Below are 25,108 nucleotides of genomic sequence, written 5' to 3' on the forward strand. Positions count from 1 at the left end.
AATATATTTGGGAAGTTATTTAAATAAATAAGCATTTACGTGACATTCAACCTTCGATTTTTTTTATATTTGTCTGTAGAAAGCAATTTGAGATACACATAGACATATATATACAGGACCTTAATTTTGTCTCTCTCCAAGTGCTATCATCTCCTCAATAAAGCTTAAACTCCACTGTCAGAGGTTTAGAAGGCAGTTGTGCAGTGAGGTCAGAACCTGGTCATCTCTTAATCCACTCCTGAATAATCAAGTGTTGTAAATCCAGATTAACAAATAAAGACAGTTAATTCTTTAGGTTGGCTTGCTTTATCCAGTGTTCTTAAAGCACACCACTTCAAAGAATTTAATACCGCCAAAGTTGTATTAAACTTCTATAAATTAAAACTTTGAGAAGAAATTAAATAGATCTCAATACAATTAAAAGCATGGCCACAATTTGAAATTGGTTGTGGATATTTTATACACTGCCCAATTCTTCCTTAATTTTGAATGCAAAATCAGTGAATGTTAGTAATACACAATATGGAATAGCTCTTCTTTCTGCTTCACATTCATTAGAACTAGAATATTTAGAGTATCTTTTAACAGTACAAATAATGCATTATTTCCAAGGATTCCTACATTTTTCTTGAATGTACACAGCTGAATATCTTTCCAAAGTCTCTTGGTCATTTGTTATTTGAAAATGCTATCTTTCACCCAAGAGGTCTAACAAGTTTGCAGCTTATTCATTTTTAAATGAAGTTAAAAGCTTACTTACATCCATGAAGGTATTCAAGACAATTTACAAGAAACAATACTGTAAAAACTGGGGCCACAAATTCAAATAACTGTTTCATCCAGACTGGTAACAGTCACGAAAGGATCAAGTCAAGTATGATGGAATAAAGTGGTGAGGAAGTGTGGCAAAATGATAGCGCGCTATCCTGAAGGCATGCATCTTCAATCAACTGGTTGCCATGTAGTATGGGCCTAGTATTGTCAAATCGTCTTTTCTCAAAGACCCAGAAATCTGTATTTTAATATGTACTCTTAGGATTAAATGCTAACATTATTAAAGAAATTTTAACCCCCCTGATTACTTCCAGGTTGTGTCAAGAGCTAAATTTTTAGTTTTGTCTTTCTACAATAGGCATTTTGTTAAGTTGGGTATTAAACGTTAGTTTTCATGTTTTTATTTAGCACAGAAAAAACTTTCAAGTTCACAGCAGTATCAGATTAAAAAATACCACAAATGACCACCAACGGCTTTGGGCTCTGACGACTAGGTAAGGCTAGACCCCTGTGCCCCACAAACTTCCAGTTAAGGATACTCAACAGGGCAGATAGTGAACAAAAGCCCCTCAGCTTGAGGGTAGACTCTCCTAGGGAAAAACCTCAAGAAAGTTTCCATTCTTTTTTTTAATCAGAGTTAATACAAGTTTTGACTTTCATTCCATAACATAGCCGTGCTTGTTTTAATATAAAAGCTGCTGTTGTTGTTTCTCTGAGTAAAACTTACTGTGTGTATTCTGTGGCTTCGCACAGTCCGCAGCACAAAGCTATCTATAACTCAAGACACAGGTCACCTGTTTGAGAAGTAATGGATCAGAGTTTTATCCACCAAATTTCTTTTTCCCCTGAAGCCAAGGGTCCTTTTTGGAACTCAAAAGAAGGATGCATAAATATACTCTTAAAGACTTTAATCTTATCACGAGTATTCTGCAAGAGCCTGCTGAATGAGGGTGACTTTGTGGAAAAAGCCATTTTTGGTTTAACTCGTCTTTTTGTCTTAGAACCACTACAACTCTTTTCAGATGAACACACTACGTTTTTAAAACCTCGTTTTCCTCCGAGGCATCCTTTTACTCCTTACTCCTACCATCTCCATGGACTACAGGACGGGCCTTTCTCCTCTCCGTTCTTCCCTCTGGTCCGGGATAAGTTCGCCTCGTCTTCCCACAAAGACCCTTCCTCCCGCACCCCGGATCCTGGGCAACGCCTCTCGGCGCAGAGGCCGCGGGAGGAGGAACACCGGGAGTGAGGCGGGACCTCCAGGCGCCGGCCTGAGAGAGCCATGCGCGCGCGACAGGCGCGGCCCGGGGTCCGCGAAGGGCCAGGCCGCGCGGAGCTGTCTCCGCGGCGATGCTGGTCCGCTCGCCGGCCTGGGCGCGGGTTGGGGAGCACGGCGGCTTGGCGAAGTCTCTGCTCGGCCTGGGCCGCGGGGATGCCGGTCAGACCCTGCGAGTCCCCGGGCCGCTCCGTCCGCACAAAGGGCCCCAGCCTGCCTCCCGCAGCTTCCTCACCTGTGCTCGGCGGCCGACCTCCGACCCGCAGCGCCACCGGGAGAAGCCCTGCGCAGCGCCGGAGGACAAGCGGCAGCGGCCCGACGGGCGGCGACGGCTCCGACTTCAACGCAGCGGGTCAGGCCTCCAGGTTCGAGTCCCGGGAATGAGCCCCGCCCCTCTCGCCTGGCCCCGCCTCGCTCTGGACTGGAGAGAGTCCCGGATGTTTCCCCCTCCAGCGCCCTGAAGCCCCGCCCCGTCCCCTCAAGGCCCGCCCCTTCCGAATCGGCTACGGGTCCTGCACGGCCTGGGAAGAGTTTCGCTGGCTCCTGGGTGGCTAGAGCGTCCTCCCGCGCTCTGTCGCGCTGCGGGGGCGGGGGGGCGGGGGGCGCGGCGCCCGGAGGCTGGCGGGAAGTAGGCGGGGTGACGTGGGGTTGACGAGCTCCGCGGCGGGTTTGCTGAGATCAGTGGCCGGCGGCAGCGGGTACCAGGGGCGGCCGGAGTCGGAGGTGGAGAGGGGCGGTGTGTGGCCGGGGCCATGACGGGCAATGCCGGGGAGTGGTGCCTCATGGAAAGCGACCCCGGGGTCTTCACCGAGCTCATTAAAGGATTCGGTGAGAGCCAAGGGGACTGTCCAGGGCCAGGGGTCACGGAGGAGGCCCAACCTGGGCATGGAGGGGGTTCCGTGCGGCCACCGCCGCCCCGCGTCGGAAGGCAGGCGACTCCAGAGACCTGGAGGAACTCGGGGAGGGGCAAATGCGGGCTCCCGCCCCCTTCCCAGCTCCGGGCTCTAGCGTTTCCGCTGTGATTTTGAGAGCCGTACCACGAGGGCAGGGGTCGTGTGTGTCTGTGCACTGCCGCATTCTCAGGATTCGGCACTCAATTATTTGTTTAAATGACTTGGGTCCCTGTCTCCACCCTCGCCCCCGTCCGTTAAGCGCCAATCTTTTCCTTTCTACCGCCGCTTCTCTGCGGAGCGCTCCCCATCCCGGGCAGGTGTGCCCGGGTGCATGTCTCAGGCCATCAGTCCTGTAGGAAAAGCTAGGGTGTGCCTTCTCGAGGGTGAAGTGTCCGAGGCCCCAGCCGCCTAGGAACCCGAGATTCTAGTTATTCAAAGCAGAACACCTTGAGTGTGTGTGAACAGCTCTGCAGACGTCCACTACGCTGACTGCGTGGGACCGACGGGCCACTTCGCCAGTTCTGCTCGCTGCTCAGTTTTGGTTTCCGGTGAAGTGTGTTTTTTAAGCTACTGGTGTAGATTAGAGGCCACATGCTTCCTTCATAATTTTTCTGCTTCTCCATGGACTACAGGACGGGCCTTTCTCCTCTCCGTTCTTCCCTCTGGTCCGGGATAAGTTCGCCTCGTCTTCCCACAAAGACCCTTCCTCCCGCACCCCGGATCCTGGGCAACGCCTCTCGGCGCAGAGGCCGCGGGAGGAGGAACACCGGGAGTGAGGCGGGACCTCCAGGCGCCGGCCTGAGAGAGCCATGCGCGCGCGACAGGCGCGGCCCGGGGTCCGCGAAGGGCCAGGCCGCGCGGAGCTGTCTCCGCGGCGATGCTGGTCCGCTCGCCGGCCTGGGCGCGGGTTGGGGAGCACGGCGGCTTGGCGAAGTCTCTGCTCGGCCTGGGCCGCGGGGATGCCGGTCAGACCCTGCGAGTCCCCGGGCCGCTCCGTCCGCACAAAGGGCCCCAGCCTGCCTCCCGCAGCTTCCTCACCTGTGCTCGGCGGCCGACCTCCGACCCGCAGCGCCACCGGGAGAAGCCCTGCGCAGCGCCGGAGGACAAGCGGCAGCGGCCCGACGGGCGGCGACGGCTCCGACTTCAACGCAGCGGGTCAGGCCTCCAGGTTCGAGTCCCGGGAATGAGCCCCGCCCCTCTCGCCTGGCCCCGCCTCGCTCTGGACTGGAGAGAGTCCCGGATGTTTCCCCCTCCAGCGCCCTGAAGCCCCGCCCCGTCCCCTCAAGGCCCGCCCCTTCCGAATCGGCTACGGGTCCTGCACGGCCTGGGAAGAGTTTCGCTGGCTCCTGGGTGGCTAGAGCGTCCTCCCGCGCTCTGTCGCGCTGCGGGGGCGGGGGGGCGGGGGGCGCGGCGCCCGGAGGCTGGCGGGAAGTAGGCGGGGTGACGTGGGGTTGACGAGCTCCGCGGCGGGTTTGCTGAGATCAGTGGCCGGCGGCAGCGGGTACCAGGGGCGGCCGGAGTCGGAGGTGGAGAGGGGCGGTGTGTGGCCGGGGCCATGACGGGCAATGCCGGGGAGTGGTGCCTCATGGAAAGCGACCCCGGGGTCTTCACCGAGCTCATTAAAGGATTCGGTGAGAGCCAAGGGGACTGTCCAGGGCCAGGGGTCACGGAGGAGGCCCAACCTGGGCATGGAGGGGGTTCCGTGCGGCCACCGCCGCCCCGCGTCGGAAGGCAGGCGACTCCAGAGACCTGGAGGAACTCGGGGAGGGGCAAATGCGGGCTCCCGCCCCCTTCCCAGCTCCGGGCTCTAGCGTTTCCGCTGTGATTTTGAGAGCCGTACCACGAGGGCAGGGGTCGTGTGTGTCTGTGCACTGCCGCATTCTCAGGATTCGGCACTCAATTATTTGTTTAAATGACTTGGGTCCCTGTCTCCACCCTCGCCCCCGTCCGTTAAGCGCCAATCTTTTCCTTTCTACCGCCGCTTCTCTGCGGAGCGCTCCCCATCCCGGGCAGGTGTGCCCGGGTGCATGTCTCAGGCCATCAGTCCTGTAGGAAAAGCTAGGGTGTGCCTTCTCGAGGGTGAAGTGTCCGAGGCCCCAGCCGCCTAGGAACCCGAGATTCTAGTTATTCAAAGCAGAACACCTTGAGTGTGTGTGAACAGCTCTGCAGACGTCCACCACGCTGACTGCGTGGGACCGACGGGCCACTTCGCCAGTTCTGCTCGCTGCTCAGTTTTGGTTTCCGGTGAAGTGTGTTTTTTAAGCTACTGGTGTAGATTAGAGGCCACATGCTTCCTTCATAATTTTTCTGCTATATTGTTTTCCATCCGAATTAACACATTAATTTTTTACCTTTTTTCCTGTCCCTGTTGTTCCCAGACTCTTTTGGGAGCAGTACGTTTTTACCTGTTATATTTTCTCAAATATTATTAATTCTAGCTATTATGTTAAAACTCGTACTAGGGAAAAAACTTAAACAGGATATACTTACTGTCTCTTGTACAGAATATTTGGAATCTCACTTATCAAGCGTGTTTTGTTCACCTACTATATATCTCAGGCATACTGGTAGGGTTTGGGAATTTTTAATGTGAATAAACCATAACTGCTGTTCTAAAGAACTGACAGACTATACTATGGTGTAGTGATTGCTCTGTTAAAGTATGTACAAAATTTTCTGGGAACACAGGTCGTGGAAGAACACAGGCAGAAGGAAAAACATAAACAGTAGTCATGTTAAAGTATATGGCTTCAGGATCAGCTAGCAAAGTGATTAAAGTATAATGTAACAATAGACTGAAGGAGTATTTGAATCTGAAGCTGAATGGTAAACCGAGGCCAGATTGTATGCTATGCAGTATAGTTTGGAATGCTCTGTAGTCCCTTAACTGTCAAAGATATTTGAAAGCTGAAATTACATTTTTATAATTAAAAAAGGTTTACTATATGTAGTGTGCAGGGGACTGCAATGAAGTGAGAAAAGCGAGACGTCTCTTAAGATGGTCAGAGTCTGAGATGATTGGCTTGACTTAAAGTAGTAGGTTAGTGAGAAGGAGGTAGATTCAGTAATTTTGCTGTATTTAAATCCACAGGACTGCTGGCTGGATGTAGGGAAAAGATGAAAATGACTCCACGTTTTTAGCCTTCAGTGGCTAGTGAAGTACTAGAGAACAGGCTTGATGGACAAGGAAATGAGTTCAGTTTTGGTCATACATTGAATTTAGCCATAGCATTTACCTTTAAAACCTTAACTATTATGACATGTTAAAGTGAACTTTAAAAAATACTGTGCTAGTCAAGTTTATTTTAAATTAAGCCACTCCATTAACAGCTATTGCTTCAATCTCATATTGTGTGGAAAACTTGGAATTAAAAATGATTTTAAATTCATGCATAAGAGAGTGATATGTAAATGAACCTTTTACACTTGCACAAATGAGAAGTGAAGCAATAGCTATCAATGGATTGGTTTCATTAGCATAAGAACTCTGCGATAAGTTCCATAATGGTAGCTTCATAGAGAAAGTAAGTTTATTCCAATCATTTCCATTTTATTTTTCTCATCCAATTGATTGATTTAAAAAGCATTTAGAAGTTCATTTTTTCAAAAGTAAAACATCTTTCTGGATTATGAATGCTATTGTAAATTTATTTTAATATTTCTTCATTGGAGGGGAAATTTGTAGATTTGGTGAATATACAAATACTAATTTCGGTAGACTGTAATGTTATGGTAAAAACAAAGTTCTTATTAAATTAAGAAGTTGATGGAGCAGAACTCTACTTTTAATTGATATGGTGCATACATAATTCATAAACGCACCAAAAAAAAAAAAAACTATTAAAGTCTACCAATTAAAAAAATAGAAACTATAAATTTCTATTTCCAGCCAAGATGTAGTAACAGGGACCGGATTTACTTTTCCTACAACAAATCAATGTTCCCAGCTTTCACTTCAAGAAACTGGAAAAAGAATAGCAAATTAAATCTAAAATAAGAAGATGAAGTAAGAAAGGTCACAGTTGAAATTAATGAAACAGAAAAGAGAAAAATAGTAGAGAAAATCAATGAAACCAAAAACTCGTTTCTCAGAGGTCAATAAAACGGATAAACCTCAAGCAAGAGTGATCAGAAAAAAACCGAGCCACAAATGAGCAATAGCAGAATAACATGATGTCACTGCAGTTTCTACAGATATTGAAAGGATAATAAGGGAATACTCTAAACATCTAAACATGTGCCAATAAACTTGACAGCTTAGAGGGAATGTACAAATTCCTTTAAAGACACAAATTACCAAAGCTTACTCAAGAAGAAATAACCAGTATAGCCTTATATTTATTAAATTTAATTGCAATTTGAAATCTTTTCACAGAGAACACTAGCTAAAATGGCTTCACTGGTAAATTCTATTAAATGTTTAAGGAGTAAGTAATGCCAATTCTACACAGACTTTACCAAAAAAATTTTGAGAAAGGAATACTTCCCAATTTATTCTTTGAGGGCCAGCATTATCCTAACACCCAAACCAGATAAAAACATTACAAGAAAAGGAAACTGCAGACCTATATTCATCATCCACATAGATGCAAAAATTCTAAACAATTTTAGCAAATCAAATTCAATGGTATATTAAATGAACAGTATATCATGACTGAATGGGGTTTATCCCCGGAACTTAGGGTTAGTTTAACATTCGAGATTCAATGTAATTCATCATATTAACAAACCAAACAAAAACCATATAATTATATCAATAGATATGAAAAGCATTGGACAAAATCCAACATCTGTTAAGGATTAGGAAGTGTTAAATTTTACCCTGCTTGCTGGCTAACAAGTTAGCCTGCCACTGTTTCATAGGTACTGGCAGACAACTTCTTCTTTAGTGATGATGTGCCTTGGTCATGGTACACCAGGCAGCAGGAGAGTTCCGTTTGCATTGGTTCTCCTGTCCTCCAAGTCAGGGGAGTAGAGATGGGACACAGTTGGATGCTGCACGTACGAGCCAGTGTCATAGCTGAGGAACTCTGAGCGTAGGGAGCTCCCAGTTTTATAAAGAGACTAGCCAACCTGCTCAGCCTTTGGCTCTAGGGAGGTATTATGGACAGCAGAAACGTCCGCCCCAGAGCATCTTGTTTACTGTATTATATCCTTGAAAAGATAGTTCAGAACAAATCTGGGAATTCCTCTTAGAAGACCAGCAGAAAGAGGAGAAACCCATTGAGAATCGACTCTCAACAAAATGCATCCTTTCTACACTAAATATTCCTTCAGTCGATCTGAAGGAATCTGATCTGATCTGATCAACAGGGCTGGTACCAAGTCAGTTTAATTCATCTCATGGTGATTTTAAAAAGCCAGGTGGCTTTCTCAAATTTTTGTCCTGACTTTTCCTTTTGGTTTAAGGCCTTAACCCAGGTATGCAGGGTGTGTTGGTGACTGCAGAATCCACTTGGTTCCACTAGGGGGAAAGCTGGCAGAATTCACCTGAAACAGCTCTGGCCCATGAGTTGAGGCAAATATGAATGACTTTTGGGACCAACCTGGTGTTTCCTTAACATGAAGGTTAAGAACTTGAAGACAGTGCTGGAATTAGAACCCAGTTCTCTTCGATCCTTGCTTATTTCCCTTTCAATTATATCATGCATTGTTTGAACTTGAATGTACACAAGGGGATTGATTATTAGACACTGAGTGTATGTCGGGATGGATGCTAACAGTTGAGTATGTTTTCCTTCAATAAAGAGATGTGTATGTATTTAACATAAGGTTATATAAACAGTGTAACCCCTTGAAATTCTGCTTGTGCAAAAGATTTTGGGGCACTTTTATTCAGTGGATTTTTGTTGTTTTGATATAATATGTACGATGTTTTAATGTTTGGTCTTTTTACAGTTGATTTCCACTAGCAGTAACCAGTGTTAATAATCGCATTAGTGTCCCTTTTCAACACTCATAAATATAGGTTCATAAGGTTTTTTTTTTCCCAACTTGTTATATGCGAATATCTAGCAAAATGTCAGGATGTTTCTAGTTCTTCTATTACAAACAGTGCAGTAACTCTCCTTGTGCATATATATTTAATGCAGAGTAGGTGGGCACTTAATAGGTATTTGATGAGCAGAGCCAATTGAGTCATGGAATGGAATGAATGCCCAGAGTCACATAGTTGGTTGACCCAACTTTTTTTTTTTTTTTTAACCATTGGGTTTTGCAAGTGGTCTGTAGACTTCTCTAGTTTCACTTGAAAATAATCTGGAGTATTAGTGCCCAGACTTTAGAGTCAGACATGAGTTTTAATTATATTTTTGGTATATGCCACCTGTAGTGAATTTAGGCAAGCCTTTTAACTCCCCTAACCCTCTTCAATATAATACTTGCCTTAGGGATTAGAGAAATCCTTAGAGTGTGCCAGGCACTACATTAAATGTATTTTGTGCATGATAAATTATCTCAGCTATTCCTTGAAACAACTCTCTAAGTATGGGGATCAGAGAGTTTAAATAGTCATACAGCCAGTAAGTGGAGGAGCCAGCATTCAAACCCCGGCAGTTTGAAGGCCAAGCTCTTAACCCATTTCCCATTTGCCCCGAGAATACTCGCAGCACTTGTGGCTACAGCATTTACCCCCCAAGATAACTTGCGGATTATAGTCCTAACCTTACCCCTAAAGTTTGCCACACAATATCTAGCTTTTTTTTTTATTATTTTCGTATCACTCTAATTTATTGATAGTCTTTGGAAACAAATAACATCATTTTTATATATAGCATTCTGTTTTTGTAGTGGTATTTCCATTTACAAAATATAGTCATTCTGGGTTGCTGAAAATGTCAAATTTTAGAAAACGTAGCATTCCTATGTGTGATGTTAACACCATTCTCAAACAATTGTTAGCTAAAGTTTCATTTGATGAATCCAATTTATGTATGCATTTCTGTTACATTAGGATTAGAGACAAGTTCTGTTTAGAAATAACTAAGAACGGTTTTTATATTTTATTTTCACGTTGAAAACCTGTCAGATTTGCATTACCTTCAAAGAGTGTGTTTATGTAAAGTTAAATTAACACTGGCAGACAGCTGCACTTTTTTTTTCTAAATGGGAAGTGGGTTAAACAGTACACCATTACTATGACATGTGTGGCTAGAGCAGCATTTCTCAGCCTTGGCAATGTTTACATTTTAGGCCAGATATATCTGTTGTCAGGGCGTCCCTTGAATTAGCATCTCTGGCCTCTACTCTGTAGATGTCACTGCCCCCCAGGATGACAATAGTGACAGAAAAATGTCTCCAGATATTGTAAAAAGGTTCCCGGGGGGGGGAGGGGGCAAAAATCACCCTGGATGAGAACCACTGTCTTAGAGTAAGAACATATTTTGGGGACTCTGAGGTAGTTGAAAATAAAATAAAATAGAAATTTAGGAAAAGGGTCAGGACTAAATATATGATATAAAAGTCACGGTTAAGAAGTAGTTATTACCATTAAAAAAACAAGTGCGCAGTAAGGAAAAAAATGGGCTGAGAGCAGAGCTGGGGAAGCTTAGCAGTAGAATGAAAAGAGTGGATTAAAAAAGAGCCAGAGATTGAGAGAAACTGAGAAGGAGCAGTTATGGGGTGACATTTCAGTGAAAGTAAACTCTTGAAACTTTTTTAAATTATAAAAGCAATATGCTCCCATTGTAAATAATTAGAAAGTAGTAAAGGAAGTAATAGGATTTGGCTGTGAACTTTATCAGCTTTACCATTTTAATCTGTCATGTCTTATTGTCCCCAAAAGTGCATTTCTTTTAGTTAAATGGAGAAGGAAAACAAACGAGTTATATATTTTGTTTTCTGAAGATGTGATTTCTTATTTTAGGTTGCCGAGGAGCCCAAGTAGAAGAAATATGGAGTTTAGAGCCTGAGAATTTTGAAAAATTAAAGTAAGTATAATTTTAGTTGTGGTAAAAATAATGTCTATGCTTAAGCAAACTTTTCTCTGTTTATTTTACTTGGATTATCCTAGACTAAATACACTATATCCTTCAAATCTTTTTTTCAGTCCTGGCGAGATACGTATTATTCTCATTTTATAACTAAGAACCTAGACTTACAGAAAACTAATTTGCAAGAGATTAAGAATAGTCCTTGTAATTCCATATCAACAACATAATGATTGGTTGTTTTTTTACAACATTCACTTATTGATCAATAGGATTAGAACATGGAACACATTTTAACAGAAATGACATGAATAAGAGGTCAGTCTACAAAACGATACTTAATAGATACTGTATATTAATAGTAATTTAGAACTTGTCTATATCTAATCAGATTGGTTTTGGGGAGGTTATAGTTCAGATTCCAAATGTAGATGCCAGGAATAACCTTCCTCTTCCCCATCCTTCTGTGTAGAATGACCTCTCTGAGCCTCTCCTCACCCAGCCTCCATGCCCCCAAGCACTGACCCTGCGTCGTAGGTGGAGGACTAGAGAGGTTTTCACTGGTGGGAGAGTGCTTGGGATGAGGGCAGGAGCAGGCTTTTAGCAGGCAAAATGGGGACTCTTGGGCTATGGCTACTGTTTTTAATAGTGAGAAGGGGATAGTTTACTCCCCCCACCTTTCCCTTCCCCTCAAACACAGCGATTACTTTAAATAGAATAAGAGATCAGGTCTGGCTGAGTGGTCAGGGGAGGTTAATTGAAATTGCATCATTTGAACTGCCTTTAAAGGATAGGAAAGGTTTCTGTTGCATGGAAGGCGGTTGTGAAAGATACTGGAGGGAGTCCTACCTCGAGCGGTGATTTTATGTTTCGTGGGCAACGGTGTTCCTTTAGGAAAGTGGATGACTTCTTTCTGAACGAGGTGGCAGCATCCATTCATATCATAGTTTGATGATTGTTCACAGACCCAGTAATTATGTGAAGATGGCTCCCTGTAATTCATAATACGTACACTTTCAACCATTTACCTGTAAACACCTTAAGGGAACTTTATTCATATGTTAGAGTTAACAGCTTCTTCTAGTTTCACTATATTCTTATTTTCTTCTTCTAAGTGAGCTGATATGAGGTAGAAATGAATACTCCACAGACTGAAGAGTAAACTTTATAATTCTATTTTAACCGATTCAATTTTAAGTTTTATTAGCCTTGTCTTAGGCAACATTCCAGTGACTAGACAGCAGTAAAAATCTTTAAAATTCTTTTGAACTTTCTTCATTTGCATTGTATTTGTTAAGAAGCTGACTAAAATTTAATATATTGATAGTGTGTTATAAAAGAAGCAAGGTTTGTTATCACTAATTTGTATTTTATTTTGTAGGCCAGTTCATGGGTTAATTTTTCTTTTCAAGTGGCAGCCAGGAGAAGAACCAGCAGGCTCTGTGGTTCAGGACTCCAGACTTGACACGATATTTTTTGCCAAGCAGGTATGGTCGTTGGTATTCTGAAGTCTCGAGAGCAATCTTTTTTGTAAACTGGACTCTCTTCCACCTGTGTCTCTAGTGTAGCAGTCCTCAAACTTTTTTGCTTAGGACTCCTTTACATTCTTAAAATTGCATCAATTTTGAAGTAATAATACTGGCTGTCTTACGCTAATCATACGCCCTAATTAGAGATATGCCTGTCTATGGATCATTGATTAATAAAATGTTGAGAAAAGAAATTGTTTTCTGGTAATTACAATTTGTGTATAAGTTCCAGGAAGGACAGTTTGGTAATGCTCGTCTGCAAAACATCATTGTCTAGTTACCATTTTACTGGTGAGAAAGCTAACGTCTGATGTACTTGTTTACGATCACGCTGCAGTGGTGCTAGGTTTGTCTGACTTCTCCTGTTCAGTCTATCAGCAAAGAATGATTGTGACAGATACTGTGCTAGATGCTTGGGGAATGATAAACAGTCATGATCCCTGTCCTCAAGGTTGCGTAAAGTTTAGTGGAAAAGGGTGGTATTAATCAGTAAAATGTAGAAGCACAGTGGCGATGAGGGCCACATGGAGCGAAGTGAGAACCATACTACAAAGTTTGAAAAGTTTCTGAGACTGTCTATACTTCGAATGCCAACTGCAGAGTTTAGGGGCCCCAAACACCACGCTCAGGTTCTGTAATTTGCTAGAAAAACTCAGATTTCACCAAAGCTGTCATAGTTAGAGCTCTGGTTTATTACAGTGAAAAAATATACATATTAATTTCAGCCCAGGCCAGAGACTCATGAGACAGTCCAGGAAGGCTCCATGCGCAGGGCCTACTTGTCTTCTCCCAATAGGGTCACAAATGGCGCTAACTTTCCTGGCAATAATGTGTGACAACATGTAGAGAGTATTGCCATCCAGGAAATCTCAACCAATTCTTGGTATCCAGAGTTTTTAGTGGCCTTCATCACACATACCTGGTTGGCACCCACGTGGCTGACTTCAGTCTCCAGCTACCCTTGAGGAAGAGCTGATACTGCTGACCCAAAACCCCGCCCTAAGTCACACTGTAGACTGGCCGTGTGGCCTGAAGCCCCAGGTAAACAAAGACACTCTGTGAGGCCAGGCTTTTCGAGAGCTGAGAGATCACCTTCCAGGAGGCAAGGACAAAGGCCAGATCCCTTTTTGTGCAAGATTAAATTCTTTACTGCACACATAAAAATGGGACTTGGCCTCTTTAGGGAGATCTGAGAAAGCTTCTGCGAGTGACAATTCAGCTGAAATCTAGAGGTTAAGTAGGTATTAACTGAGGGAAAGAGCTTGAGGATCATCCTAGATTAATTACAGCTTTGTGGCCAAAAAGAATGAGACTAGTAAAACGTACTAAAAGAAGCCAGTGTAAGTGGAGCATAGCGAACAACAGGGCAATGCAGGCGGTGCATGAGATCTGGGGGTAAGTATATTAGGACGAGGCAGTTAGGTGTATCTAACAACTGAAATGTAATTGACATACAAAAAACTGCACATATTTAATGTATACAGTTTGATGAGTTTGAAAGGAGGTTTTTTTTTTTCCTAATTCTTTTTAAGAAATTTGTAAAGATAATGGATTATAGATTTGAAGTCCTTAGATCATAGGAATGTTTGAGAGTATTCTCTGCCATAGTCTCAGCATCTGGCCTAGCATTGGGTACATATTATGGCCTTAATGTGCCATGATTTTGCAAGAATGTGTGAATGAGTATAAATTTTGTCATCTTCTAACTTCTGTCAACCCGTCCCCAGATAGTTTCACGCTAGATAATTTTGGCCACAGGTAAGGGAGCATCAAGCCTTAGAAAGTTTTAGTTAACCACCTTTTTGACATCTCCTTTATAAACATTACATTTTTCATCCAAATTTACTAAAGAACTGATTCTGATCAAAATACATATTAAACAAAATCAGCAACAATGTTAATTGGATTCTAGATCTGTTACTTTTTTCTAATTTGTCAATTATAAGATAGTTTTAGTACAAAATACTGTTAGAGAAGAATTATGGAAGTGTGGTGGTGGCATTATATTGCTTGACAATTGGCAGTAAGATGGTACTCCCTAATGGAGAAAGTAGTCTCATCAAGGAGTTTTCCCAGCAGATCGTAGTTAAAAGATAAGAACCGGTGGACAGTCACTAGTCTCTGGCAGCGTGAAAGTAGAGTATAGGAATTAAAAAGGGAAGATAATTGAAAATTTTGTCTTCTGAAATCAGGCAGGATGTAAATAGATAATTTACCAAATCATAAAATCATAAATGAATTCTAGGACCAGACTTTCTGCCACTGACTTAGCTTTGTGCCCTATGGGTAAGTTACTTAACCTTTTAGTGCCTCAGCTCCCAAAAGTGTAAAATGAGCATAATAATATCACTCCTTCATAGGTCGTTGAGAGGATTAAAATAATCAGTATATGTGAAGTGCCTAAAAAAGTACCTGGCATGTAGTACGTGCAGTCTCAATGTTTTCTCCTCTCACAATAATGTATGGTCCACATAATCTATTAAATAGTCAGGTTAGATGACAACACTGTAAAGATTGTATGTGATGGAGTTGAAAAATAAATGTGGACAATTTATACCGTTTTTAGGAATTCAAATGAAGGTAGAAACTAATATAAGTTGTTGAATAATTTCTCCAAAAGCCACATAGGTGAGTTGGAGCTTGCGCTGGGCGCTGAAATATGGGTTGAGTTCGAATCAGTAGAAATGCTTTCGGGGAAGAGAATAGGAGGGGAGGGAGGGCTATGCTTCATGTCAGGGACGACTGGTCTTGTTACCCTAACTGGGTTGGTTTTACTGATGTTATAAGTTCATTTAACTTATTTGGTTTCCTAGAATCTTCAGCTCCAGAATTGCAGTAAATTCCTGAAACTAGATTAGAATGGAAATTAAACTTGTTTATTATGTTTATGCTAAACTGCATGAAATGAAATCAGAGAACTATTCACTTTGTTTTGGGGGTTATTGTTATCAGTTAAAAGCTTTTTTTTTTAAACAAATCGATGATATCTTTGCTTTTATATTTTATAGGTAATTAATAACGCTTGTGCTACTCAAGCCATAGTAAGTGTGTTACTGAACTGTACCCATCAAGATGTCCATTTAGGAGAGACTTTATCAGAGTTTAAAGAATTTTCACAAAGTTTTGATGCAGCTGTGAGTACAGTCTTATTCTTCCTAAAGTGCCCTATTTGTGATAGTTCTTATTTTAATGGGCTACTTTTAAACATTATTGCAGATGAAAGGTTTGGCACTGAGCAATTCAGATGTGATCCGACAAGTACACAACAGCTTCGCCAGGTAAAGAGACTGTTTCATAAACTTTGTTTCTTTCTTTGCTTGTTTATTTGTCTCTCACTAATTTTTCTTCACTGTAGACAGCAAATGTTTGAATTTGATGCAAAGACGACAGCAAAAGAAGAAGATGCTTTTCACTTTGTCAGTTATGTTCCTGTTAATGGAAGATTGTATGAATTGGATGGATTGAGAGAAGGACCAATTGATTTAGGTAATCCATTTCCCATTCCTGGTATTTCACTTGAGAGAAGGAAAGAAATACTGGGCGTGCACCTCTGTCTTAACCACAGTGCTGCTTAAATTTTGAAGGGAAGGTGACAACAAGGTGGTATAATACCATGAAGGCCTTAAGCTCTTCAGCACTTTATGAAATTAGCAAGTAGGAAGGACGTGTTGACTACAGTAGTTCAAATGGAACCTTTAATTTTTTTGTAAGAGAAAAACATTTTTAACCCATGAATTAAGTTATTTTTTATTTTCCAGTTAACTTAAAAACTACTTCATTTATTGAACTTGTTATTCTTCTCATTTTTAACCTACTGATAAGGAATAGTAAGCATTTCCTATCATGTTACACTAAAATATTTTCATTTGCAATTTGTTCGTTCAAATCACTTAAATTCAGTGTTTAACAATCTATAAAAATATATTTCTTCAAAGTTTCTTTTTGAGTAGTGCACTACTGTGCTTTCCTTTGTGCCAAAGGATAGATTTATCTTGATCCCACCCTGTATCTAACCTTAAGCAAAATAATTAATGGTTATTGAGGGAGAGGGTACAATTTGTGGTTTTGACATAGTCCTGAAATAATAGGCCCACAGAAGAATTTTAACTCCTTATTTTTTACCTCATTAAATTTTCTTTTTCTCTCTCTTTTTTAAGTCCATTTATAAGTCCAGCTAAACCTTTTATGTTGCATCTAATGTGATCTGCTAGTCATAAAACTTTATCCTTTTAGATTAAAAAAAGTTAACATAGTTTCATTTTGTTCGTACTTTTTGACCTTGCCCATGCATAGAATCAGTGGTTTATCTAATGCTGATTTACATATTATCTCACTATTTAAAGATATTTTTCTGTGTCTGTTATAGAAAATGAATAGAATGTTCTTTCAATTCTGTAGAAGTTGATTTTCCCTAGATTGGTGGTTGATCTGATCTCTGTATTTTCTCTGTTGGCTTCTATCCGGTCAGCCATTCATTTATTAGAACCATCAAATATAAAAGAAGTAAAAGATGAAAGGGAACAGCCAGTTTTACTAAACAGCTTGTGGCTATGGTTGAACTTGTGAAAAAGAAGAATAAAACAACTGGGTAAAATTGGTTTTGCATTATGTGTGGATTTTAATTTTTTATTTTATAGTTATGGTGGTGGGGAGGGAGACAGATAAGATTAAATCCTTATTTTGCCACTAACATGGGGGCTGGTTTTTCTTAGCTGTCGGTTTCATCATCTGTAAAATGAAGATAGTTATCCTTATTTCACAGAGTTATGAGTTTTAATGATATAACTCCCTAATTCATTACCTTCATTTGTTCAATACTTATTAAATGATGAAATAATATGGCAATATGAGTTAGTGATAATGCTCTTTCCCCTTATTATTACTAAGAAAATAAGAATTGAGGCTGAACATAGCTATGCTGAAAGGATTTTTACCATGCTGAATTTCCTAAAATATTTATGAAAAGAGAGATTTTTGACCAAACTTTTGAAATAATGTTAATGTTGATTTTATTTAAATGCTTTTACATTTCTAGGTGCATGCACTCAAGATGATTGGATCAGCGCTGTGAGGCCAGTCATAGAAAAGAGGATACAAAAGTAAATAAATGCTCAGCTAATCTCGTTGTCATCAGGTTCTGGTTTTTATACATCTTTAAACTTTTATTTCATTTTTATTTTAGCAATGCTTATTGAACATCTACCTTTGACTGTATTATTGTGTTCAGGAAACCTATTTTTGAAATTCTCTAAATTCTACAGAATTTAGATGTTTTGTAGAGTTACTTTGTAGAGTTCTTTTTGAGCATCTATTTTTTTATTAAGCTTTTTGAGATAATTATATATTCACATTCAGTTATAAAAAGAAAACAGAGGTCTCCATCGATCTGTTTGTCTACTCTGTGTCAGTACTAGTTTTGATTACTATAGCTGTAAGTCTTGAAATTAGGTGGATCGATGCATACAACTTTATTCCTTTCCTTCAAAATTGTTTTAGCTATTACGTGGTATACAGTATCTGATGAACACTCTCACAAGATATTGATCTAAAGACAATAATAAGATAACTCAGGTCTAAAAAAAATTGTTTTAGCTTATCGTTCTTCTGCCCTCCCATATAAGTTTTAGTATAATCTTGTCTATATCTGTACACATTCTTGTTGGGATTTTGATTGGAATTATGTCGATATTTATATTAATTTGAGGAGAACTGGCATCTTTACTACATTGAGTCTTCCCATCCATGAACCACAGTGTATCTCTCTATTTACTTAGACCTCCCAGAGAATTATAGGGTCATCACAATAGGTTACCTTAATTGTAATGGTGTTATAATTCTTTATCATATTATAAACTTCTACTTCTTTTTTAGGTACAGTGAAGGTGAAATTCGATTTAACTTAATGGCCATTGTGTCTGACAGAAAGATGGTATATGAACAGAAAATAGCAGAGTTGCAGAGGCAGCTTGCCGAGGTTTGTGGCAATGTTTTTATGTCCAAAGTTCTAGCTTCGTTATTCTCTCAGGGAAAGTACTCTTTTTTTCCTTCTTCTTCTTTTTTTTTTTTTTTTTTTGTAAAATGTATTTAATCTGGTGTCCTGAGTGGTAGTTAAGAGAGTACACTCTGGAGTCAGGTTACCCAGACTCAGCTTCTGGCATTGCCACTTAGTGGGTGTATGGATTTGAGTGGGGTTTTTTTGTGCCTCAGTTTCTTCATGTGAAATGAGGATAATGTTTACCTTATAGTGTTGTTGTGAGGCCTAAGTGAGATAACATATGTAAACAACTTTAAAGAATGGCAGATAGTAAATGCTAAATAAGTGTTAACTACCTACTGTAATTTTGTTATGTAATTAAGCAAGTTAGAATATGTTTCTTACAGAATTTATTGAGTACATTTCAATTCACATATACTTTTACTAGTCTTTACTACCGATTACCTTTCTGTAGTAAACATGATTGGAGAAGAGACTTAGTAATAGACAAAAAGACCTTATTTATGTTTCTTTGATCACGTTTTCTTAAGAGTATGTGAAAGCAAATTTGTAGCTGAACAAAGTTTATAGCAAAACAGTATATTAAATTATAGATTGTTTTCAAATAAACGTGTTATTGTAGAACAGAAATATGGAAGGCACTTCTCAGGGATTTTTATCCTTTAATATTACAATTAGGCTGGTATTCTGTCACCGTATTAACAGTAAAATTTGAAAAAAATTGTACTATGTTTATCATTTAAAAATATCGTGAACTTAAGCCTCAATTATTAGGGTGTATTTTTTTGTTTTTTTTCTTTCTCCTAAGGAGGAACCCATGGATACAGATCAGGGTAATATGTTAAGTGCTATTCAGTCAGAGGTTGCCAAAAATCAGATGCTTATTGAAGAAGAAGTACAGAAATTAAAAAGATATAAGGTATTTTTTTTTATTTGTTCCTTTAATGTTTTAATGTAGAGTGGTATATTTTGACATGAAGATATATTGAATGCTTGATTTTTTTTTTTCTGCCATCATTTACTAGTTTTCAGAATAATGAGTTGATTCTGTGGAACCCTACAAATGTAATCTCTGAGGTTTCTTTTTTTTACGTTTTTTAAAAGTATTATTATGAACAGATTTTTAACATATTTGGTGCTTCAGTTCACTGCAGTTATTGATGCTCAAATTGTCCAACCTTTGGCCATAAGGAGCCACTTCAAGCTTGTCTCCTGAGTCCTTGACATGACTCTTCACCTCTGGTAGCTTCCTTGCTTTCTAGATGTCAAGATATTTCAAACCCATCTTGTACAGTTCCTGCTTCAGACTCAGAATCAGCCATTTTTTTAAGAAGTCCAGGTACTTTGGGGGCAGTAATATTTAGGAACCACTGTCTGAGGGCTCAGAGTGCTGAGTGACACTTATCAGTCAGTATTTCTAGGCCTTTTCAGGGCTAAGAAATACATTTCTATTTTTGTTTCATTTTTTAATAGAAAATACAACATGAATTCATATTAATACTCAAACTTAGGCTTAAAGGGCTTTCTACTTGAAATTAAGCATTTGTATCTTTTCTCTTAAGCTGAAAATATTAGTTCCTAACAACAATAACATAACTACTTATTTGCTTTATGCTTCATATATATAGCATTTATATATATAAGTAAATATTTATATGCTTTACATTATGTGTAGAATGCTCGTATATGTATGTATATGTGTGTGGGTACATGCACACATGTTATATATAGAATGTGTGTATATATACACACATACATGTAGAATGTTATATGTTACACATAGAATGCATGTATATATGTATTTGTGTATACACACACACACACAGGCCATGTATAAAAGTTCAGAATAACAATACCAGTAGTGTTAGTAACCACCGAAAAGTTTTTTCTTAATTTTTTTCTTAGGATTTATCCCATTTTAGATGAACAACCAAATTACTATGTTTTTAAATTCACTTGAAAAAATTTTTTCATGGTGTGGTTCTATTACTTGGTACACAAGTGAGTTTGTTTTACTTTGCTTTCCAAGTTTTTAGGTTTAAAATTTTTTTGATTTAATTATGTCAAATAATTTAGAGCCAAATATATAAAGCAAGACTATCTTTAATAATGTCTTTCTCCTTCACTTGCAGTCTGTCTGAAAAGCTTTATTCAGAGAGCAAAGAGTGAAAGGAAGTTTGAATTTTGAATGACTTTGGAAATAGTATTTAAGTCATTTGTCATGCATGTCACAGTAGAAAAAGCATTGTTATTTATTTGAAGCTCATTTGAAGGCAAGGAGTGTCCTTTTTTCTTTTTATTGCTCACTACAGTGTCCACACAATGCTTTGCACTATACTTAACAGTCAGCAAATGACTGCGAAATAAAATAAACAGACTTTGAATTAGCAGGATTTCTTTAGATGGAAGTGTTAAGGGCTTGATCCAGAGTATTCCAGGCAGGAAAAAGGGGGGCCAAGTTCTTGGATACAGGAATGTAAGGGATGAAAGTCTGAATGTTTATCTGCTACTTTATGTGCTATAAAAATATAACTATCCATCATTTCTGTATTATGCAGGGTTGTTACATAATTAACTAAGTTTTAATATTTGTCTAAAATTAAACACAAACTAGGTTTTCAGAATCTTTACCTGGTACATTGTTTGAGAATGCTTTGCTTTAAAAATGTAAAATGATTCTCATATTAATATAAAACGAACATCCGTTAAGATTTTATTTAATTTATTATTAATTGAGGGACTCTAGAAGATATCACAGCTAGTTCAAATGAGAAATCAAAGAAGCTCAAATTTATATGAAGTAAAAGAATGTTGAAATGAATTTACAAAAGATGGAAACTTTTTATCCGTGGGAGAAGGGAAGTAAATTGAACCTCTGCCAAGTAGTAGCTAATAACTCAGTGGCAGTGAAAGGCTAGAATCATGTAACTTGGGGGGGGCGGGCTCTAGACAATGCGTGGTTTTCCATTTAAACAAAGATTGTTTTCCCCTACAGCCTACCCCCTTTGGATCAAAAATAATTCAAAGAAAGATTAGTCTTGATTACAAAATAAAGCTGGTCTCATTAGGCTTGGCCTGATAATTGCATAGTAAGTAGCAAGGATACTAATCAATCATGTGGGCCTTCTTAAATTTGCTTTCATAAGTAATTTAAGTTTTTATGAATAATGTTAGACTTTTAAAAGCCTGTTATTTGTTAAGCCAAGAGTAGAAGATGACACCCAAGAAACTCTCTACATGTTTTTTTTTTTTTATTGTATTAGTCTTTATTCTCAGTGGGAACGGAATATCATTATTTCAAGTATTTTTTCTTTGAGAATGGATGGTTTTCTCCCATTTCTATTTTGAGTTGGATGCAAAATTAAAATGTCAGAAACTTAGTGGAAAATGTAAAGTTTGTGCGGTTTTATATTTGTTTTGTTTTCAGATTGAAAATATCAGAAGGAAGCATAATTACCTGCCCTTCATTATGGAATTATTAAAGACTTTGGCAGAGCATCAGCAGTTAATACCACTAGTAGAAAAGGTAAGGATTTTAGTTGTGATTCGTTAGATTCAGATTGCCGTCAGACAAACTTTTTTTTTTTTTTTGGCTTGATTAGAAGTAAAATTTATTGAAACTTTTTAAATTTTATTTCTGAAAGTGACCATCACTAAATACTCTTTACCTATGGTTTTATATTTTAGATGAGCATGAGTTCAACCTGATATTGTAAAATAAAAATAAGGGATTGTCCCATTGCTTTAGCCTTCAAGAATCCTTAGTGTCAGAACTCAGGTTGTGCTATACTAGAATAAAATTTAAAACTTTTTCTTTTCTTTAAAAACAAATTTTAATGTTAATTGAAATATTTTTTTTCTTATTTAACAAAATTTTGAATTATCATAGAATTTAGCACTAAATGGACATTGAAGGGGGAAAAAATGTAGCCAAGAGTAAGAAATAGGTGTTTTTATTCCTAAGCTAGTATTCTTTCCACTGAGGGGGTATTAGCATAGGTTAGTGAAAAAGTCTAAGATATTTTTCCTCTAATATGAAGCACTTAAGTAAAATATTTGTTGAATCAATAAAATGCAGTTAGATTGTTTTTATATTTATACTGTAAATCAGTGTTTTCTGAAAGTGACCATCACTAAATACTCTTTAAAATATGTTACCTAGCCCTTCCCCAAATATTCTGATATAGGGAGAGGAATCTTTAATAAGCACCACCCCCACCCCACACACACATGATTCTAATGCGGCTGGTCTCTTACCACATTTTGAGAAACACTGAGAGGGTACTACTAGGCAAATAAAATTTTGGACCATTAACTTAAAGACCAGAGTACATGGTAGGTACACTTTTCTTATTAAAATTTATGAAGATACAATTCAACCCAGCTGTTTTATATTATCATAAATTCTAAATAATATGAGATGTGAGTTAAGATTTTGTGTATATATACCTTATTACCCAGGTCTTGAAACATGTGCTGCAACTTTTAGTATTAAATATACAAAAATTATTGCACAATACTGATACATCTTTTCTGTGTAGGTTTTTCTATTCATGTATCTCAGGGTATTACAATTACAAAAGTTCATGATAGGAAACTTATTTTTAAAGTTTTAGATTAACAGGGTCCTGTGATCCTCAGACATGCTCAGTTAACAATACCTAGCTATTGTGTTCTTTGTATAAAACACTAGGAAATATTTCTACACTAAAATATTAAAATTGTAATGTAGACTATTGTGCCAAATCATATGATATATCAGATTTTATGTATACATAAATGCTATTAGGGACCAGACAAATTCATCAGAGAAATTTTAAATGTATATATTTTGCTTTAAAATTGCTGTGAGTAAATTTTTTTGTGCAAATTAGGAAAAGGGCAATTCTTATTTGATTGTAATAACAGTGCATCCCCAGATTGTTAAAAACAAAGCACAGAGAACAGCTTTTCAGCTTTTGTATTAGAACTATAAATCCTTAGTTTCCATTGTCTTGGACACAGGGTGGCAGTATATGACTGCCTCGTGTTAGTGGGACACAAACCCAGTCTGTTCCTGTGTTGCGTTTGTTTTATCGACGGGGTGGTTACTTTCCATTTCTCCAAATTGCCTATTTCTCCAAAGTGTTCCTTGATTATTAATATTGCATATACAATAGTGAGATACCTTTATTTCTCATATATATGCAATAATCGTAATCTGCCTAGATTATGAAGGAAGTTCTGATTGATTAATTAAAATTTTTGAAACATTTTATTATTCATCATTTACCTAGCTGCAGCTTTATTCCAGGCACTCTGTTAGAGTCTATGGCTATACACACGAATAAGACACATCTTTTCTCTTAAGCAACTCATGATGTAGTTGGGGGAAAAAAATTATGGTACTGTGATATTATGTTAAACTCATTAAACTATTATGTCAAACTCATTTACTTAAATATGCAGAAACTAATGGAGAATTTTTTTTTAACTCAATTTGAATGAGAACTGGGCACATATGTAAATATACTGTTTTAAAATATGAATGAGTATGACTTTGGAATGAATAATTACATATTTTAAAATAATTACAATTGTAATAACACATTTCAACTTCAGATAAGAACTACAAACCATACATCATTTTTCCTTACAGTTGGCAAAGTGTGACTATATAATTGTCCAGGAGTAGTCTGTTTCAAGTCTCATAGTATTAAGGATAATCCTCTAGAAATCTTATAAACAATGCATTTCAAACCTTTTAGCTTACAAATGCCCTCTTACATTTTATTTTAATATGATCTAAAATAAACTTTTAAGATTTTATAGCATACTATCTTTCATTTCTAGGCAAAAGAAAAACAGAATGCAAAGAAAGCACAGGAAACCAAATAAAGAAGCTGCTTTGGGATGTGTTCACATTTCTGCTTCTGCACCTATTTTCATGGAAACATTAAGTATAAAGAACTTTGAGCAACACCCTAAGTGACTCAGTGCACGTTTGGCAGTAGTACCAGTCTGTCTTGTCTTTAATGCATGGATTCATAAACTTTTTCCCTACCTGCATCATGTGCATGTAGTGCATCTTAAATAAAAGCGATATGAAGAGTGCTTTCCCAAATTCCATTATTCGACAATGGATCTGAGAACTTCGGTTGGTTCTCTGGGTATACAACTACCGTAATGAACCTAGAAAATGCACAAATGATATTCTCTATAATTGTTATAATTAATCTTTCGATCTTTTAGCTCAGTTAAATGTTTAAAATTTATAAATGTCAGATCTTGATTAAACTGGATCTCTTGTTCTCATTAATGGAAAAAAAATCAGTATTTCTGTCTTTGATATCTAAATATTTTGAGGATTTAAAAACTGAATTTTATCTCTTTTACCAATTACTTGAAAAAAATATGATTTTACTGCAGATCATTTGAAAAGGACAAAAGTACAGTTTCTAGTGATTTTCATTGCTGCCAGTCGAAAAAGTAATAAACATCTCAATTTTATTTTCGCAAACTTTCTTTAAGTGTTTGAGATTATTTATTTATGTATTGTAGAATTGTTTCAGGAAGGTGTGAATATCACTTTCAAAGCAAAATTTCAGGTTAAGAACAAATTAGAAATCTTAAAGATTTTAGGTGTTATTCTCAGTTTGGCAACATTTTTTCAAGCTGTTAAATTGTATCTTTATAAAAAATTCAGGGTATCTGCTTTTTCAAAAAAAGACGGT

General features: G+C 38.6%; 2 protein-coding genes across 6 annotated transcripts in view; one reads left to right on the plus strand and one right to left on the minus strand.

Moving 5' to 3' along the window:
• TROVE2 (TROVE domain family member 2) overlaps positions 1 to 4,152 on the minus strand; it is a 26,061-nt gene extending 21,909 nt beyond the window's left edge. The window contains exon 1 of one of the 3 annotated variants that reach the window (XM_011360860.2): positions 2,286 to 2,423. The gene's annotated coding sequence lies outside the window, so the exon portion shown is untranslated. Of the gene's footprint in view, positions 1 to 1,501; positions 1,521 to 2,285; positions 2,424 to 3,981 lie in introns of those variants that run through there. The other 2 variants (XM_011360861.2, XM_023531025.1) reach the window with 2 other exon arrangements.
• UCHL5 (ubiquitin C-terminal hydrolase L5) lies at positions 2,686 to 24,899 on the plus strand. 3 transcript variants are annotated; one of them, XM_011360857.2, is made up of 11 exons: positions 2,686 to 2,878; positions 10,808 to 10,871; positions 12,253 to 12,358; positions 15,409 to 15,534; positions 15,617 to 15,678; positions 15,756 to 15,886; positions 17,436 to 17,499; positions 18,272 to 18,374; positions 19,204 to 19,314; positions 21,823 to 21,921; positions 24,228 to 24,899. In XM_011360857.2, the coding sequence occupies exons 1-11, from the start codon at positions 2,803 to 2,805 to the stop codon at positions 24,270 to 24,272; spliced, it is 987 nt and encodes a 328-aa protein (XP_011359159.1). In that variant the 5' UTR covers positions 2,686 to 2,802; the 3' UTR covers positions 24,273 to 24,899. The 3 variants fall into 3 exon arrangements, with proteins under 3 accessions (XP_011359159.1, XP_011359160.1, XP_011359158.1); XM_011360858.2 differs by lacking the exon at positions 2,686 to 2,878 and adding an exon at positions 4,357 to 4,574 and having other exon boundaries at positions 19,207 to 19,314; XM_011360856.1 differs by lacking the exon at positions 2,686 to 2,878 and adding an exon at positions 4,374 to 4,574.
• Positions 24,900 to 25,108: the final 209 nt, after the last annotated feature.

The sequence above is a fragment of the Pteropus vampyrus genome, unplaced genomic scaffold (genome assembly GCF_000151845.1).
Source record: "Pteropus vampyrus isolate Shadow unplaced genomic scaffold, Pvam_2.0 Scaffold60, whole genome shotgun sequence".
NCBI lineage: Eukaryota > Metazoa > Chordata > Mammalia > Chiroptera > Pteropodidae > Pteropus > Pteropus vampyrus.

Coding starts and splice junctions, on each gene's coding strand:
- UCHL5 (XM_011360857.2), top strand. CDS start 2,803: ATGACGGGCAATGCCGGGGAGTGGTGCCTCATGGAAAGCGACCCCGGG. Junction 10,872..12,252: donor GAGAATTTTGAAAAATTAAA/GTAAGTATAATT, acceptor TTTATTTTGTAG/GCCAGTTCATGGGTTAATTT. Junction 19,315..21,822: donor AGAAATTAAAAAGATATAAG/GTATTTTTTTTT, acceptor TTTTGTTTTCAG/ATTGAAAATATCAGAAGGAA.